At 38.3% G+C, this 20,123-nt stretch overlaps 1 protein-coding gene across 1 annotated transcript in view; it reads right to left on the bottom strand.

The window, feature by feature from the left end:
* Positions 1-8,799: 8,799 nt before the first annotated feature.
* The window catches only part of LOC104468177 (triadin-like), a gene marked incomplete at both ends in the record, with an annotated part of 38,393 nt that continues 27,069 nt past the window's right edge, over positions 8,800-20,123 (bottom strand). The window contains 2 exons of the mRNA XM_010082215.1: positions 8,800-8,862; positions 9,719-9,781. Coding sequence (XP_010080517.1) covers positions 8,800-8,862; positions 9,719-9,781 — 126 coding nt within the window. The remainder of the gene's footprint in view (positions 8,863-9,718; positions 9,782-20,123) is intronic.

Genomic DNA, 20,123 nt, shown 5'->3' with positions numbered 1-20,123 from the left:
CCTGCAGGTTAGAAAACACAACCAGTGCTGAGGGCTGGGTGTATAGCTTGCGTCTGAAAGCAGAAGCCTCTACTAATGCAAAAGTGTCAGGAAACAGCAGGTTAGTTATGAATAAGATCCAGGAGAAGAGGAGTAGGAAAGAAAAAATCAGGATGAGCCTGACATGCATAATAGTGTCATGAGCAAGTTATTAGTCAGGAATGAATCAGACTGTAGTACAGGAGATGAAATCTGAAGCTCCAGTCAGACAGCTGTGAAAACTAGATGTTTTTTATAGGCTTTGGTGTATGGGCATTGATTCATACAATGATATTACCAATTGAAGTCATAGTTAAGATGCGAACAGAACCAGTGTCTTTGCTAAATGTTGTACAAACACACAGCAAGCCAAGCTGTGACCTCTGCAGAAATGTAGAAGTGGATGAACAGTCTAGTAGAGAAAGCTGTCAAAAAGAATATTGATAAGCAATACTCTAGAGAAGGATCACAGTGTTCTAAGGTCCATAACTCGATCTTCCTTTTCTTTTGTGTGTGCTTTATTTGTTCCTAAATTTGCTCTTAACGCATTGTGCTCACTTAAAAATTGCTCTTACACGTTATTTGTCTGCATGAGGAATCACTAGGCAATCCATTGTTTGTTATTTCTGTTACTTAATTTTTAACTTTTTCTGTCCTCCTGATTTCTCTAAATCTAGCTGCAAATAAACATGTATTACAGGTCCCCATACTGGTTCTGGCCTGGATAGAGTTAATTTTATTCATAGCAGCCTGTATGGTGCTGTGTTTTGGATTTGTGGCTCAAAGGTTGTTAACACACCAGTGTTTCGGCTATTGCTGAACAGTGCTTGCACAGCACCAAGGCTTTCTCATTTTCCCACTCTGCCTGCCCCCACCAAGCTGGGACACAGAGGTTGGGAGGGCACACAGCTGGGGCAGTTGACCCAAATTTGCCAAAGAGATATTCCATACCATATAACGTCACATTCACTGATAAAAACTGAGGGCAGAGGAAGAATAGGGGGAAGGGTGGCCTTTGCTCAGACTGGCTGGGCATCAGTCTGCTTGTGGGAGGTGATGAGTGATTGCCATTGTATCACTTGTTTTTTTCCTCTTTCTTTCACATATTGTCATCGAATCGTAGAAACATAGAGTGGTTTGGGTTGGAAGGGACCTTAGAGATCATTGAGTTCCACCTCCCACCAGACCAGGTTGCTCAGAGCCTCATCCAGCCTGGCCTTGAACACCTCCAGGGATGGGGCATCCACAACTTCCCTGGGCAACCTGTTCCAGTGCCTCACCACCTGCACAGTAAAAAATTTCTTCCTTATATCTAGTCTAAATCTGTCCTCTTCCAGTTTAAATCCATTACCCCTCGTCCTGTCACTGCATGCCCTTGTAAAAAGTCCCTCCCCATCTCTCCTGTAGGCCCCTTCAGGTACTGGAAGGCGGCTATAAGGTATCCCCAGAGCCCTCTCTTCTCCAGGCCCCCACTCTCTCAGCCTGGGAGGTGTTCCAGCCCTCTGATCATCTTTGTGGTCCTCCTCTGGACCCACTCCAACAGCTCAACGTCCTTTTTGCATTGGGGGGCACAGAGCTGGATGCAGTACTCAAGCAGAGCAGAAGGGCAGAATCACCTCCCTTGACCTGCTGGCCACTCTTTTCTTGATGCAACCCAGGATCTGGTTGGCCTTCTGGGCTGTGAGCACACACTGCTAGCCCATGTTCAGTTTTTCATCTACCGATACCCCCAAGTCTTTCTCCTCAGGGCTGCTCTCAATCCATTCTCCACCCAGCCTGTATTTGTGCTTGGGATTGCCTTGACCCATGTGCAGGACCTTGCACTTAAGCTGTCTTTGTCTCGAACCACAAGTTTTCTCATTGTTGATCTTCCTGTTCTCTCCCCCACCCCGTTGGTGGGTGGTTAGTGAGCAAGCAGCTGTGTGGGTGTTTTGGTGCTGGCTGGAGTCAACCCACTACAGTATCTTTTTTTAATTAAAAAAAACCAACACCAAAAAACAAAGAAACAGACAGACATGGTTCTACCCCTTAAAACTCCTACTTTCTGCATGTTGTACCAGCCACTTTGAAAACAGGTCTGGCCAATCCAAGATGCACAACAACACACATATGCGTACCCCAGTTCCCCAACACTGCAGTTTTTACATTTTCATCATACTTTGTCTAAAAAGCTACAGGTAAATTTGTGAATAAACATGCTTTGTTTTCTGTATGTGACAGCCACTTTCAAAATACCTTACGCTTTCTTGCTCTGGCTTCACACCTCCATTTTGCCCTTGTAAGCAGCCTCTATATCACACCGGCCCTTGTAGGTCTAAAATCATGGTTTTTCTGAAAGCACCCATCATCCTCCCATCTGCTGACATCTATCATGTGACACTTATCACATCAGGGAACATGAGACACATGACAGTGCCCAAGCTGGGCTGCTGAAAGCTGTCAGCACTTCAGTTACTGCCTAGCTGGAAATACACTCCTGGGAGTGGGCAGGTAGAGTGAGGAGTTTCAAACCCTGCTCTTGAGAGACAACAGAGATGTATTCCTACAAATGTGTGCAAGCACAACCCATTTGCTCATCAGAAAAAATCTGGGATCAACATTTGTATCCCAGATGAAACGTTCACTCCATTGCAGATTTATCAGCCCAAAGCATTTCAGGCAGTGTGGTAGGTGTCTACTCCTCTAGAACAGTGGGTATGCCAAGCATGGGGTTTTTCTAAGTATAAACTTATGTCATAAGTTATATTTTAATTCATTTTTACTTTTCTGGCAGTGCTGAAAATACTGTTGCTCCAAAATATTTCTTCTGAGAACGCTGTCATGTTTGGATGACATTCTAACATCTTTCTAGCCATGAAAGCAATAGGATAAGGAGCATAGGGAAATAAGTAATAGGTTCATCATTTCATCAGCAAACTCTTTAAATAGCCACATTTGAAAACAGATAACAAAAAACCCCAGGCATACAGAATGAATGAAAAGATAATTGACCACCAGGTGTCAGTAGCTGTTCTCTTATTGTAATGGAAGAAGGGTTGCTATCAAGACTGCAAGGGTAACAGTTGAGCCAAAGATGTCACAAAATTAAATGAATTTTTTGTTGTTGTTTAAACTATGAATTTAAAAATGATCAGAGGAATTTGTCTTCCTGTCTGTATAGAGCACATTAACAGAAAATACACTATTGGTGTGTAAAATGGTCTTTTCCCTCCATTTCCTATTAAATCATTGCCTTTTTGCAAATTATAATAACTGGCCTTTAAAGCAAAGAAAGTACAGTTGATGAAATGCATCTATGGTCAAAACATGCAAAAAATCACTAGGATCTGGTAGGTCTTGTTTGCTCTTGCTTGATCACCTCCACTCTGCTCTGGCTACCTAGTACTATAACATCCCTACTTTGAAGTGTGATTAAACATAGACTTCCCACTCCAACTATATGGTCCCACTGGATGACAGAGTTGCAAGAATAACCTGGTTCTGTGGCAGTCATAAGGCAATTCTTTCTAGTTTTATGTCCAAGAGTAACTTTTAGTTTATTTTTTCATGACTGTAGAATGAGTTTTCTTGATTGTTACAGTGACAGAATTAACATGTACCTCAGTGTTTGTAACTCTAAACACCCAGAGACTTTTCCTATTCAGGAAGCAAAGATTAACTTTGGTAGCTAGAGAGACATCACTATTCCCCTCTTCTGCTAACACTGTGTGGTGTGAAAAACATGACAAGGTATCGTGTGCCATAGATATACATTTATCATAGTCATATCTTTATCAATAATTTGGATGAGGGGATTGAGCGCACCCTCAGTAAGTTTGCAGATGACATCAAGCTGGGTGGGACTGTTGATCTGCTTGAGGGTAGGAAGGCTCTACAGAGGGATCTGGACACGCTGGATTGATGGGCCAAGGCCAGCTGTGTGGTATTCAACAAGGCTCAGTGCCGGGTCCAGCACAGGTCACTACAGCCCCATGAAATGCTACAGGTTTGGGAAGAGTGGCTGGAAAGCTCCCTGGCAGAAAAGGATCTGGAGGTGTTGGTTGACAGCTGGCTGAATATGAGCCGACAGTGTGTCCAGGTGGCCAAGAAGGCCAAAAGCATCCTCGTTTGTATCAGAAATGGTGTGGCCAGCAGGACTAGAGAAGTGACTGTCTCCCTGCACTTGGCACTGGTGAGGTTGTACCTTGAATGCTGTGTTCAGTTTTGGGCTCCTCACTACAAGAAAGACATTGAAGTGCTGGAGCTTGTCCAGAGAAGCGCAACAAAACTGGTGAAGGGTCTAGAGAATAAGTCTCATGAGGAGCGGCTGAGGGAACTGGAGTTGTTTAGTCTGGAGAAAAGGAGGCTCGAGGGAGACCCTAACCTGAAAGGAGGCTGTAGCAAGGTGGGTGTCAGTCTCTTTTCCCAGGTAACAGGTGATAGGACAAGAGGAAATGGTCTCAAGTTGCACCAAGGGAGGTTTAGAATCGATGTAAGGAAAAATTTCTTCACTAAAAGGGTTGCCAAGCATTGGAACAGGTTGACAAGGGAAGTGGTGGAGTCACCATCCCTGGAGGTACTTAAAAGGGTGTAGATGTGGCACTTAGAGACATGGTTTAGTGGGACTTGGCAGTGTTAGGTTAACGATTGGATTTGATAATCTTAAAGGTCTTTTCCAACCTAAATGCTTCTATGATTCTATGGCAGACGAATCCACAACACTGGATGTGCAACCACTGCAACCTAGCTCCATAATTTAGTCAGGGGCTGCAGTGGTCCTTAGTAAGGGCATGGATACTCTGTTGGGAGCATGCGTACACCAACACAACAAAATACAAGCCAGATTATGCTCTCTGACCTGGGACGAGTGCATCTGCACACCAAGACCTCTACTTGTTTAAAACAAGTTATGTTAAGCAGAACTGGTCAGGGAGGTACCCAGGTTTGTCATTCTTAAAAGATTTATCACTGAGGGTCACAGGCTAGGGATTCTGGAACATTTGTCAAGCTGATCAGGCCTTATGTTTTTAAGTAAAAACATTTTCTTCCTAAACATCATTTGCATTGGTTAGTGTCCCTAGTTTTTCATTAGTGAAATAATGATAGTGTGTAAAAGTTTGGGATCCTTAATCCAGTTAGCATTAATTCGGCATTCAGAAGATATATAAGTCTTGTGGACAGCTGGCCTGGGTAACATGTCCATACCTGACTTTCCCTGTGTGGAAAACGGAGGAAGAGGCACTGACTATACTTCTAAAGCGGTTCTAAAATTTACTATCAAAAGCACAAAACCTGGGTATTTTTATTACTGTTATTATTTGAAATTATGCAGCAATAACAGGAAGGCAAGATCATCAACGACAGCTGAGCAGAGGTTTACTTAGGAAATGATGTGATGATCCAAGCTGACATTTTCATTGCTTCATAAACTCATTTATTACCTATGTTATTTGTTGTGAGAACCAGAACAAAGTGGGAAAGGAGGTTGCAGTGATCAAACTTAAAAGACAAAGGCTGCATGTGAACATTATGAATTTTTAGGAAAGTTGATATAAGAAGGAGCAGAGAAGATCCAGACTGTTGAAACTCTGAGAAAGGGACCATCAAGAAACACTCTGCAAGCAAACGATGAGTACCTGGAAACACCAGTCTTTGCATATTAATTTTCATGTAGGGCTGGGCACCAAAGCTTTCACAGAGAGGTTTTCCTTTCTCAGTTAAATTGCAGGCTGGACTTCTCTGAGATGGTGCGTCCAAACCACTGGGAGCTTTGGCAGTCTGACAAAGGATTGTCCCTGCCGAGGCTCAGCAAGCCCCCTCACAGGGATTTGGAGATGCAGCTCCTTCTTTATCCAGAGCTGCACTGCATAGACTTCTGTAAAATGTTTTGAAGTGTGACTCTGCCAGACCCTTGTGTCTGACAATTACGTTTGTTTAAGCAAGACCTCTGAGTTTGTAACAATGGAATTATCTATTTTTCAGGACAATTAACACAATGTTTTTGTGTGAGCTCAAGGTCAGAGGATTAATGTGGTTTTATCTACAATGCATTTTTAAAAGCTAATTAAGAATCATTCAGTTCACTCTGTACTAAAGACAGCACATTTCACATTAGATGACTCTTGCTCCTCTGCAGCAGCAAAAAGAGAGACAGAGAGAGAGAAGAATGGAGGAAGAGTGAGCTAGCATGCAAATAAACAAATACATCACAGGGATGCAGTTAACGGAGAGCAATAAAAAACTCCATTCTAGTAACACTAGAGATAAAATTGTCTCCTGGACAAAAGGGTTAATCTCAAATGTTAATCAACAAAAAATATTCAGTATTTGCAATCAGAAGCATTCCTTGTTAGACCAAGAGAGATGGAAAGGAATAGAGGGAAGTGCTGCTCTCAGAGCATTATTTTAGAGTTGTTTTTATCACCTAGTGCTTACGGAGCACCTCCTCCTCTCTCTCTCTCTCTTGTGCCTGACAGCCTGTACACACCCCCGTCTCTCTGTGGGGAAAGTTTGGTTAACAGGCCTTCTGTCAGTGTTGAGTGTTCTGGGAGGAGGTACGTGAGGGTGACCGGGGTGCCAGGCAGAAGGAGCTGTGTCCTGGCATGGGATCGGGTGCTGGTGTCTGTGAGGAGGCAGCATGCCCCACACGCACCTTGGCTTCAGGGACTGCAAAGGCTGGGGGAAGCAAAATGAGACATGAAATCAGAGGCATAGAAAGGTAGCACGAGGATTTGAAAACCAGGGCAAGGAGTTTATTTTTAATGCAGTGGCCTCTGCCTAGCCTTTTAATGGGAAAAGGTAAGAAAACTGGAAGCTGTTCCTACACTCTTGCTTTTGGATGCTTATCTATGCTGCTGATTCAAGTGCTCTGGGGTTCATTTGCTGTGTCTCCCCAAAGCATGTAAATACTATCAGACATTGAGGTGCCTCATTTCAAAACTGGGCTATGCACTACTCTTCTGTTGATCAAATGTGGCAATTATTTCAGGCTTAAAACCTTCTAAGGATAACAATAGGTGCTGCCAATCAAAGCTGGAAAGTTCACATGCATTCAAAGAGCACACTGAGTGAGGAATAACAGCAACATGTGTAGCTAGAATATATTATGGATTACCATCCTCTTACACAAAGGCTAGTAAACTCTTCAAAATGCAGCAGCCTATGGAGCTAATAAAAGGGACAGAAATGTGTGGATGTCTCGGTTTGTCTAATTTGTGTCTTTCTAGCATTGGTAGGATGACTCACTGGATTTAGCAACAGCTTGTGAAGATGAACATATTAATAACTTTATGCTTGAGCTCTGCCATAAAATGTAATCTTTTACAATTCTGTATTCTCTAGTGAAATACAAGCTTAGAACCAGAATAAAATTAGAAAAGATATTTGAATTGTCAGCTTATTTTCTTTTTAGGTCTGTGTTTATATATTTAAATATGCAACTTAACTTGGAAAAGAGTATTCCCTTTTATCCCCATCCCTTCCCCAGTGTGCCACTCACTACTATAAAAGACTGAAGCATATTTAAATATAGGGCTACCAAGATAGTACTCCAAGGTATTCTGTGTCATTCTGTGTATTTTGTATTGTACCAAACATAAATTAATATTTTTCTTCTCATCTATAAACACTTGAGTAGAAAAGCTTATGTAGAACATGTACAACTCAATGGCAAAGAAGCCACATGCATATTGGAATTTGTGTATGTAACACACAATGTTAGTAAACAATGGGATATATATCCTTCCAGCTTTTTATAAAATTCAACGGATTTGAGTAATTAGATAACAGAGCACAAGGCTTGCCTTCAGGACATGGTAATATAGCCCTGAATATTTCAATCCTATTTTAAACCTTTCTCCATGGTCTTAGGCATTCTTCTAGTCTATGCAAAGGTTCATCTGCATACTTGATGGCTTGTAGAATGTTATATAGAAAACATCTGACAAAGGGGCAACTAGAACTGATGTTTCTAGGTATTAAGATGAAGATCAAGCCATCAGACTGGCCATTTTCTTTCTCCTTGATTTTGATGAGACTTGAGAGAGTTCTACAGACTGTGTCACTTACTGGAGATACATTTACATTTGTGCATAAAACATACTTGCAAATTTACTGAAATAATGAGAAAGAAAAGTTACAACAATCCTATTGTAGAGAAGATCCAGATGTTAATTTCTAATCTTATTGAAAAAATTTATCTTTTTATGCTAAATAGCATGAAACACAATTGACGAGGTTCAGGACATGCACTAACTTTATTTTTGACTTTTTAAATGATTATTTTTTGGATGTGGATAAAGCCTCAGAAAAATAACTATTTTCTACCACATTAAGTGGTTCAATATGTTGTTGCTATTTATTGCTTAAAATGATCGGAATTTGTGAAATAATTAATGCAAAAATCTATGCACTGCATTCAGTTTTTCCATGCCATGCACCCTTTGAAACTACTTGTGCTCTTGATTGATTTAGTGCATAAGAAAAAAGAGTGTTTCTAACATTTTCATAAAAATCCCAAGCTCTCAAAATTGAAAATTACATGTATTATATATACACATACATATATGCATATATATAATATGCATAAAATACTATATGTGTTGTAATGGAAACACATCGCACATTTATATATAAAATATACTCTGGGATATATGTATATATACACACAGACACATATATGTCCAGCTTGGATTCTTAAGTGATTATAAATTACATACACCCCTATCTCAAATGTCTAAAACCTGAAAGTGCTTACACTAAATAGTCAGATATATACTGAAGAGACAGTCTTCAATTTCTTACCTTCTTTTTTAATTTCAGGGACAGCTGTCTTCTCATGAGCTTTCTCTTTTTTCCCTTCTTTTTCTAAGATTTAATTAGAGAAAGTAATTTGATATGCTAGAACTCTGAATCATACACTCAAATATGCAGTTAGCCAAGTCCTGGTGGGCACATGCTAAAAAATATGTGACTTATTTGGGAGTTTAGTTCAGATTATTCCCTTACAGCACTTGCACCCAACTAGCCACAGAGCAATCAGCTGAAAATGAAAATTAATCAGTACGCATCAACTATGGATGATTTGGACCCTTAATAATTCATCAAAGGCTAGGCGAAAATCATCAGTGCGTGAATGTGGTACCTTTTAGCTTAAGATCCAGTAGCAATGAGATCATTAAAAAATAATGAATGACATAAATATTTTCCCGTGAAAGCGAGACCTTAGTGGATTTCAGATGCTTCCTGGGAATGAATGATCCAAAATTTTATTTAGATGGATATCAAGGTTTTGCCTTGCTTGCCAAGTTTGGTCACTGCAAGTTTTGGTTGTGTTTCTACAAAATAAATAAGAAAATCTGCCCCACCTTCAGAAAGTGGTGTACCATAAACCAAGTGATGTCTCCCTGAGTTTTGTGTAAGGCAGTATCACTATGTCTTGCTGTATATAGAGACTCCATTAAATTTTTTGACAAGCCCATAGATGGTCACCAACCAGGACTTTTTATTTGTGAGAAAAAGAGTTTAGAAAATATTGGACACTGACCACATCAGACATCACATATTGAGGAAGCAGTAACATGCAAATAGTGACTAAGCAACTAAGAGAAGGGCAATACAGAGCCAGAAACATAGGATTAACCTAACAAAAAACAATGGGATTTAAGCCAGAAGTGGGAGTAAAATCTAAATGAGGCCAGTTAGGAACATTCTCAAATCATACCTTTCTTCTTAGTTTCAGTTGTAGCCCTCTTTACATCAACCTTTTTCTTTTCTTCTTTTCTCTCTAAAAAAGGAAATAGAAGTTCAGCTGACGACTTTTACATAGAGTGGTATATATACACACATGTATGTATGTATGTACATTTGGGATGGGAATCCTAACTGCAATAGGTTCTAGATTTCATAAACCATTCAGGTATTTAGGAGTGACTATCAACAGCTCAGAAATGCAGCCTAATACTCAAGAGAGAGAATGTGGCACTAAGGATGGAAGTGGAACCAGTACATACACCACATAATTACTTAAGTAAGTACTTATTCAAGAAATTATACCCATTAACTTGGTGTAACTAAGAATTTATTGTGGTGATTCAGTAGCCATGCACCTGTTCTGCTTTTTTTATGAAATCTGACTGAATGGCAACAAAACTTGAAAGTGGCACTTGGGAATAAGTGCTGAATGCCATGAAAAGACTGCATATATAATATATCTTTATAATACTTTTCATAAATTGAACCTTTGAAACTGTCATTACAGGACTCCTGTTATTCATGGAGAATTCCAGTTAAAGCATCATCTACAAAAGAACATGACTTGTTCTTTTACGAGCGTCTGCCTCCATTCTGTTGATTAAATGGACAACAGTAGAAATAAGGATAATGTTTTTGGTTTTTTTACAAAAGGTACAACAATTTAATTACTTATTCCATTAATATTGTTAATTACAATATTGAGAGTTCAGTAGACGAAATGAGGAAGCTATAATTCTTATTTTTCCTTTGCAAAATGAATTCCCATTTTGATGGGGAAGAATACAAGAGTACAAGAATAGCTCATCAAAATACTTTTTTTAACTGCTCATCCATAAAAAGCCAAATTTGTTACCTTAAGTTTGTGCTACATGGCATTGGGTGTTGATATAGTTAGTGGAACTATGGTTCTCTTTTTGTGATGTTTTATTGTTATGAAGGTGGATAAGAAACCAAGTTTTATTGCCATACAAAACTGCACGAACACAGGACCACATGCATTTAAGTAGGTCTTTTCTTTACTTGAAAAATATTTAAGGTATATTTTCTGAAGCGAGCAGACCCAAGAAGCAAATATGCTATTATCCTTTGCATAAATTAACATGAAGATAAAGGAAAAATGAATAAACTTACTTTTCACTTCTCTAGCTACCACAATAGACTTTTCTTCTGCATGAAAACATATACACAAACAGGGAATGAAAAAAAAATAATTGAAATACTGCACTGCATGCTTCCTAAACCAAAACAAAATATCTGTATATTTGATAGGAAGATTTTCCTTGAGTACGTGAATTCCACAGTCTGTCCATGGTGGCTTTATAAATAAAGCTATTTTGCCTATCAGGGAGGCAATGTATTTAGCAATATTTAGCGTCTCCCAAACCATACTTTTGCTGATTTTCTGACAAAAATGTTTAATGATAAGCATCATCTTGAAACGTTGCAGTTCTTTCTTGCTTTAAACAGATCTGTTCAATGTGTTTCCCTTGTTATTGTCTTGATAATGCGAAGCAGAAAATCCTTGCATGTGTTTTACAACACGTTTCTCCTAGTGTTTTGTGTGCTTAATTGTCCCTGCTGAAACCCTGAGCATACTGGACTTGAAGCTACAAATTCCTTTGTGTCATGAGTGTGCTTTATGATACTCAGGCTTCTTATGCGCGTAGAGCATCAGGGCAGTGCTCACCCTACACAAGCTTATTTGGAGCTTCATTTCCTTGTATATTTTAATATTCTTGTTATTGACTGTCTCTAGGTTTCCCAGGAGTCTCTCTCTCTCTCTTTGATGTGCAGTTCCAGACACTCATGCTAGGGACCATGGCTGCCTCCTCAAAACGGAAGACTCTTCAACCTCAGGTTACACGCAAGCCATTCCACAGCTCCACTTTCCTGTGCCACCTATGACTTTTCAGTGTTTCATTTCCACACACAATGTACTCTAATTTCTAAAATGTGGTTTAATTGTTTGCTTATTCTGTCTGATTTAACTGAAACTCTTAAAAATATCAAAGTCTATCAGCTACTGTCAGAAAAAAGCTTCCCTCTAACCATTGTCCTTCTAGCCTTTACTCCTAGGAAGTAGAAACTGAAGTGCTGCTGGTATTTCTGTGATTTCCATTTTTTTTGTGCATGCCTCAGTTCTATTGGAGCTGTTAACAGCTCCTCTCTTCCAGTTAGATAAATCTTTTTGCTTGGCTGTACTTCTAGTGTGAGGTGATGCACAGGAATAATTTGTAAGCTCAAGGTCCTTACAACCAACAACATTCTCTTCAACCAGAGACCATTTCTGCCTTTGAATTTGTAGTATTTTGCTTCTGGGGCCCAGCTACACCACATGAAATCTGTTCCAAGTTTCATAGCAGGGTCCAGAGCCATATGTGTCTTGAGAGCCATGAGCTGAGACATGGAGCTTTGAGAAGTGGAGCTTTGTATGGAGGATGTACAGGAAGTAGCAGGATTTTTTGTTGCAGATAACCTAAATCACTAGAAGACTACAAGCCTGCCTTCAGAATTTTTATTTATTATTTTATTTATTATTTATTTCACTAATTTATTCCACTGACATAATTTTCTTCCATCAATCTCTCAAGTCGCAATATTCAGAGTGTCCATGGAGCCTAGAGACATCCATATTTGTTATGAATTTTCTAGAAGAGGATTATATAGAGGTATTAATAGACAGTGGTCCCTATTTCCTATTAGCGCTGCCCAATGCAAGATATACACTCTTGGTTAAGTCTGAGAAATACAGTCACAGGGCTTCCATTCACATCTCAGCTGCATCTGGCCCCATTGATGTCCCCTCACAGCTACTACTTACAAAAGTTTATGTAAATGAGCATGACGGACTTGGTAAATAGTTATTATGGAAAGAGCTATTTCTGATTTAAGGAAGCAATCCCATTTCTTGAATGAATTTATTTCCTCTCAATTTGAGTATCTCACATTTAAATTGTTGCATATTAAGTGTATATTTAACACCAGCAAAACCTGTCATTTCTGAAGCAGTGAATGCGGTGGGTTTTCTCCAGATATCTACACAGTTAAAATAAGAGGCAGAGCAAATAATTAAATAGGAACTCACGCGGGTCTTTTGCACTGTAAAATATAAACTCCATCTGTTAATTGAAAGTACTTGGTTTTTTTTAGCTAGGAACAGTAATAGGACTACAAATGTCCGTGGATCAGCTGTGTAAAGAGTGGGTATAATATGCATGAACAGTGGGTTATACAGTGAAACACAATGTGTTTTTAATGATTCAGGGTTGACTATGCTATGAAATTCAAGTGCAATTGACTACTGAAAAATCTATTGTTATTGTTATTTTTTCATTATAACGGAATTAATACTATTTTTTTCACCAGGAGCACTAGTCCTGAACCACATTTTATGTACAGGGTGTAAGAGATATGCTTACAAAAAGACCTCAGCTTGAAAAGTCTTCAATGCCTTTACAAAAATGAAATAAGAATATGTGCAGATGGCAGAGTACAAAATGACAGAATCAGTCAGAAAGACAAGCAACGGACTTTGCATTTAGTCAAGTTTTTTTCTGTAGACTCTGTGCATAAGTGGAGCTTTATCCAGTTCAAGGAGGAATCCAGTGAGCACAAGAAGTGTGAATTAAAGCAGTGATGTGCTGCTGAATGGGAAATTCAGGTAAAATTTTTTCCTGGGGGAAAAATAAAAGAAGCAGCATAGAATAGTTTTCTTGGAAAGTGACTGGAGAAAAGAGAACAGCCCAAGGTAAAGAAACATCTGAGATGGAATTATTTAGTTCTGAATGAGGGGTGAGGGACTGAGGACACCAGTGGAAATCCAAGTAAGACTCAACAGAGACGAAGGAAGAAGTGTTTCAACCTTAATAGCCTTTACCAACTTTGACAATGTCTTTGTGTTATTCTGCTGGAATGTCAACTAATTGTTGGACAACAGGGGGAGGGGAGATAACAGAAACATGCTAGCAATGCAGCACTTGAAAACAGGCCTGGCAAGACCAGTGTGCTGCTGTGCCAGCACTGAGTGGAATCTAAATTTAGGGATGCATGTGTTGTTACTGAGCATAGTGTCACAGGAATACTGCCCAGGAACTGGAAGAGGAAAGTGGTCTAAGAGTTTCCTCTCCGTAATGCTCCAGGTGCTCCATGTGCTTACGGGAACAGTGAGTCTGGAAGGAATGGTCAGCTCATCCCATCCCCTCTGAGAAACTGAGGTAAGGAAGGCGGCAAAATGCAGCCACCAGTACCTTCTTGTGGAGAGGCGTGCGTATAACAAACACTAACTAGTGGGACTGAATGCCAAAAGCTTGGAGATGTTTTGGTTCAGACAAGCCTTCTAAAGTTCAGATACTTATACAAGGTTTATATGCATTTATCTAAACTCCTGCTGTCAGGAAACCTCAGGAGGAAAGCTCTTGTGACAGACTTTGGATATTGCCTGGCTTTATGAAATACTACAAGAGCTTTCCTTGCCTACTGATTCTGGTCCTGTCAGAAATGAGGAGCAGCACAGATACGTATATACTCACTTACATACAAAACAGAACTAAACAAACATTAATTTGTCTTTTCCTGAGAAACTATAATTCAGACTGAACACAATAACTTCATTCCAGGTAAAATTTCATTCCCTTTTTCCGCAAGCATCTCTGTATAATTTAAGCTGTCACTAGCATAATTTTAAAAGACCATTCAAAAAAAACCCCCGTTATATTTTAAAAACTGTATTTTCTTATTAATTTTTGAAGAGATTATGGTTGTTCTTCCTTTGTTTTAATTGGTAACTGAAATCCTTTCCTTGCTGAACTCAGTGAAAGTTTTGCTGTTGATTTCAGTGGGACCTAGGTATTCTTTTAAATATTAAAATAACTCAGTACCTATCAGCTTTTGATGATATTTCTTTACCCTTTGCATGTTGCTTAGGGTGGAGACTGACAATGACTGGTCAGTTGCACTTTTGATTCTAAACAATGAACATTCACACAATAAGGCCCCTTTAGGGTTACAAACATTTCGGAAGAATAAAAAAAATGCAAGGAAATATTTCTGCTTAGTTTAAGTTGTCATGGAAACTCATACTTTTATAATTAAATCTGAATTTCAAGTAAAAATTGACCTCAGCTGCCTCTGAAAAAAAATCCCTTTCTGGGGCAAGAATGTCCTTGCTGGTCCAGTTATTTTCTCTATGAGAAACAACCATCTCAGCCAAAGTACTGAAAAGTCAAGAAAGATCAAAGACACCTACATAGTATTAATCTGAAGTTCTTAGAACTGTCTTTTCATGCACAAACAGATGTACGCGTACACGCATATGCGCATACGCACACATACTCTCTCTAACTTACAGGTGAGCGCTTAGGCCAAAATTAAGAGCATTTTTTGCAAAGGTGTTTTTAAACTGCACCATTTCATTTTAGCAAAATAATGCAATACAATTTGTTCTCATATTGAGCAAGTGAAAGACTAATGGGGCACACAGGTCATTGGAGATATAGTATACCCTGAAGTCCAAGGCAATCTCTCCAGCTGATTTTGCTTTTTGAAACTGCTTCACTGTTTTCAAATCTTGATCTGAAAAACTATTTGGCAGCTTTGAAGATTGCTTATGGAGATGTTTTTGAGATCTGCAGAAAGTATGTAATAGCAATATCATGTTTGAAATTCCTAGTGTTTTCATGTGACCTACATAAGTGTTCCTCATTTCTTCCTGTAGGATTATAGACTCCATTTTCATGGCTCTGTTGAATTAAGCACCAAAAGTTTTCATTAATAGCACGGGGCCATATGTTGGACTCACTAAACAACACAGTGGGGAGCAAAGGAGTACAAATACCAGAGTAATGAAGCCAGAGAATGCATGCTAAGGGAAAAAAGAGAGGGCACGCCAGCTTCCATGACAATACCAGCAACAGAAACTCCCCTTGGACAATGGTCAAGGGTAAATATGATGAAAATATTGTGATGAAGAATTAAATTCCCCGGGGAACACTGACTTCTTATGGCACAACCCACCCTAGCAAGAGCCAAACCAGCACAGCTAAGGCGGTAGGGTTAGCCTTCTTCCTCCTTATGACTGACATTACCACTAGGCAACATGAATCAACAGCAGCACCAGTTGTATTACCAGCGCTGGGAAGACTTATGATGATGTTTTTTACGGGGCATGCTTTTGAGCAATAATGTCTGAGGTTTAGGAAAATGGGATGAACAGGTTATTCAGGACCTCTTCTGCAAGGGTTTCCCTTTTCTTTGCAAAGAAACATGGAATTTCTGGCTTTGAAAGCCCAAAGAATCTTAATCCAAGTAAGTATTCTCTATTTGCATGTGCAACATATGCAAAAGATTATTGCTTTTCTATAACAGTCAAAAAACATTTTAAGAAGTTAAAATAGTCTTCAGAGTTATTTGGTTTTGTTTTATTGGGTAGATTTTGGTGAATATATATTTTAAATGCATAATCTAGTATTGTATATTGGTTTATTATTAATATTCATCATAATGAGAAAACATTATAATATGTCTAATCAAAATATACATATCTTTGTACATAATTTCTTCTACATTCTATTAAGTTTTTTTCCAAATGTCTGTTTGATTTTCTCTGTCTTAAGCTAGAATAAAAGTAGTTCAGAAGAGCTTCATGTCATTAAGTAAAATGTCAAGGGCTTTCTGAAACAGTGAAGATTTAGGCTTTTTTTCATAATTGCCAAATCATTAGAGTTTACTGGTTAAATGTCTAATCTAAATAATTAAATAACTAACTCTGACATCTTTTGCATATTATTACAAAGGTTTTACTGCCTTCAGTCCAGACTCATGGAGATGTGGGGCCCATATTTCTCAAAAAGTCTTGGTTTTGTGCTGTATATACTGTACCCTGTTAAAGCTACGTAAACTGTTTCTTCTAATAAACTAGATTAAAACCATTGTATTATGATAATTCTGACAGAAACATTTTTCTTATTTCTTTTTGTTCTCCCTTGGATTAAAATTTATCAGAAAACGGATTTTCATCCACAAATCACGCCAGAATTATTAAAAATGTTCTGAATTTGGAGAAAAATTCAAAATTCTGCATTTTTGAAAGGTTTATGTTGCATCTTGAATCACTGTCTTTCACCAGAAAGATTTTTGAAAAATGTAATTGACTTTATAGCACAAAAGAAAAAAAGTTTTTCATAGAACAATTTGTGTACAGAAGAGAAGGCAGCCATTGACAGACTATACAAGACTTATACACCTTTATACATCAAGAGATCTTTGTCAAAATTTGTATGAACTTTAGTAATTTAGGTACTCTTGGTTATATCCTCTAATGTTATATTCACGAACTGAGGTAGAAACTAGAAATTTTTCTTAACCTAGTCAAATAGTATACATTCTATACAGCAACAAAGATAGATGCAGATTTCTATTTCAATGCCAATTTAGCCTCTGCAGGAGTTTTGGAGGAAGTTAAACATATTCCACAGCAGCTCACTTTACTGCATTCTGCAAAATCTGTAATTAGGGGATTCAAACAGTGATTTAGAGAAAACACTTTTTCCCCCCAGAGATTCTCCAAAGACATTACAGAGATTTTAAATTTTCCTTTTTTACCTCATTTAATATCACAAATATCAGCAAGATGGCAAAGAACAGACAGTATACTTCCATCAAAGGAGAGGGATATTTCAGAGCCCATCATGAACCATTAACAAATTAGAGTAGTTATGTTGATGGCTTTTCATGATAAATGCTCTCCCACTCAAAGATACAAGCACCGATTTCTAGGACAACACAACTTCGAAAATCACACTTAGATACAATGCTGTTCAAAGGCTTTTTTTTTTTTTTTTATACAGTGCTCTTCAAGGTAATACAAAGCATACTGACATACTGTCTGTTTGAGATCATATGCAGATTGCACTAAGATGCCTTCCACTTAGAGAAGGATTTTGATACAGGTTTCTCACAAAGGCAATGTGATCTTGTGAGAAAGCAAAGACATGCTATTCTGGAACAATAAATATGAAGCCTTACTAATAATTAACTAAGCCTCGGAACTTACTTGCAACATTTCTTGTCTAACTGCAACATATAAATGAGAGATTACCCTGCCATGTCAGAGAATGTAACATGGGAGGACTATCAGAAAGGAGTCCTTCCCATGTGAATGGAGGAAGCCAAAAGCTATGTGAGCTGAGCAAAAAAGTCAAGACCTGAGGGACAGATTCACAGAGAATCAATGTACGCTGCAGAGTAGTTTCAGAATGTCAGTGGATAACAGCATACAAGAAATCTGAAGTTAAAAGAGATGGAGAAGACTACAGTCAAGGAAGAAGCATGTCAAAATAAAAGTTCAGATAGCCATGGAGAACAGATCTGTTCAAATTACAGCCAGTGCCAATGTCCTCCCTAGATGGCAGCATCAGAGTGTCAGCCAAGCTGAGAGTGCTGCTCCTAAGTCCTTGTGAAACGTCCAGAAAAAGATAACATAAAGAATTCAAACTGAGTTATTTTATTTCATGGTTTGTCAAACAAGGTTTCCAAGCCTGGAAAACAAGTAGTAGCTATGTAGCAATGTCTTTCTCTTCACAAATTCCCTTTCCCTCTTTCTCTTGTTTATTGTTACGGGATCTTTTGGTTTGGTTTGGTTTGGTTCTATTTTTGTTATTCTCGTCTGTTGGTGACCTGAAACTTCAAACTCTTAATTGAACTTTGAGTGTAAGATCTCAAGACAACAGTGTTTTTTGAAAAGAGACAAATAATCATTAAATAGGAGAGCAATGATCTGTTCTTTTCCCTTTGGACCGGATGAGTACAAAGCATTTTGCTTTCTGACCAGCAGATATCTAGAAAGTTCAATTCACATGCACACGCTTCAATGCAATTTATTGCATACTACTAGAATATAGTGTAGAAATAGGGATTGTCTGACATAATCACCCCTTTTCCAAAAGACTTTCTGGGGAGGTGAAGAAAGAGAAAATGGCAATGACAAGGAGAGAAAGGTTGAGATTTAATACATAATAACCATACACTCTTTTCCTAAGACCAGAAAAATTCAGCAGAGCATAGTTTCTACTGAGCATTGGATACTATCCAGGAAAAGCTTTCTGTTTAAAACTATCAAATAATCTAAAAATGTTAGAGATATCTGGCATGTATACTGCCACTACTTTTGCCTTATCAGAAATCAAGAATGGTCCAAGATTACTTAAGAAGGCAGTGGCAAAACAGGACAATAGTGAAAACATCTCAATTTAGAAAAAGAGTAAGATTTTTTCAGCCTTTACCAGCTGCATAGTGTTGTATCTTGTGTCTGAATATCACTAGGTTGTAAAGCCTAGGATCTAAGTACACTGGTTTCATAAGTTTTCTGTGTGACAGCTGTTCTGTTACTTCCTATGGTTTTATTTTTTTTCAGAGCTGGTTGCTTCTGTCAAAGACTGGGCCAGTCTATCTGTGTTATATAAAGTAACAAATGCTTGTACTTCTTCCCTATTCTGAGAACCTATTATTCTGAGAACTATATTTAAGATAAGAAGAATCTTTTGTTTTAATCTGTTCCATCACCAGTGATATTTAGTGATACACTAGTCATAAAGGTATGTGAGCATTAAGAAATCACAGATTGATGTCTTTTCCGCTATTTCAGAGATTTAAATTGCTACTCCTTTTTTTTTCCTTCTGACATTGTGCCAAATATTCCCACAAATTACTTAATTATTTTCCCCAGGGCTGAAATAAAGCTTCAGGGTTCAGGGTTGTTAAAGGCACCTGTGGCAGATTTTCTCATATCTGGAAACCACATAATAAGGCAATATAACAGTTTTTCACAGCAGCATTTTTACAAGTAATTCTTCCTTCTTCATTTCCTACAAAACTCTTGCATGAACAGTATTGTATCCTAGTGACCAGCCTTGAGCCTTAAAGGGAATTTCACTGTATGATTCTGAGCAGATAATCTGCCCCCCAATTTGTTTGCCAAATGGGCATCTAATTTACATTCACAATTACCTCAATTGCATGCATAAAGGAGCCAATGTAACACACAAATGTGTAACTGGTCAAAAATAGTCATTTCCATGGGCAATTGCAGTAATTGCATGCTCCTCATGATTTTGAAAATCAGGAACTTAATGTTAATTTGATGCTGGTTCATGTTGTATAACAGTTATATTTAAAGATTAAGTTTATCACTTGCAAATGTAGTGGTCTTTTTCTATTATGTCTTTTTTCCATTATGGTTAATTGGTGGATAACTGTGTTTAACATTGCAGTGACTTCTTTTTGCTGATAAGCAGGGTTCAAACATTTCCCTAAAATAAACAGGACTGCAAATCTATTTATATACTATACTGCATCACAACAACCACAGTTTTATACCC

Source organism: Pterocles gutturalis, unplaced genomic scaffold (assembly GCF_000699245.1).
Source record: "Pterocles gutturalis isolate BGI_N339 unplaced genomic scaffold, ASM69924v1 scaffold17679, whole genome shotgun sequence".
NCBI classification, from domain to species: Eukaryota; Metazoa; Chordata; class Aves; order Pterocliformes; family Pteroclidae; genus Pterocles; species Pterocles gutturalis.
This window is presented reverse-complemented; position numbering and strand designations above follow the sequence as displayed.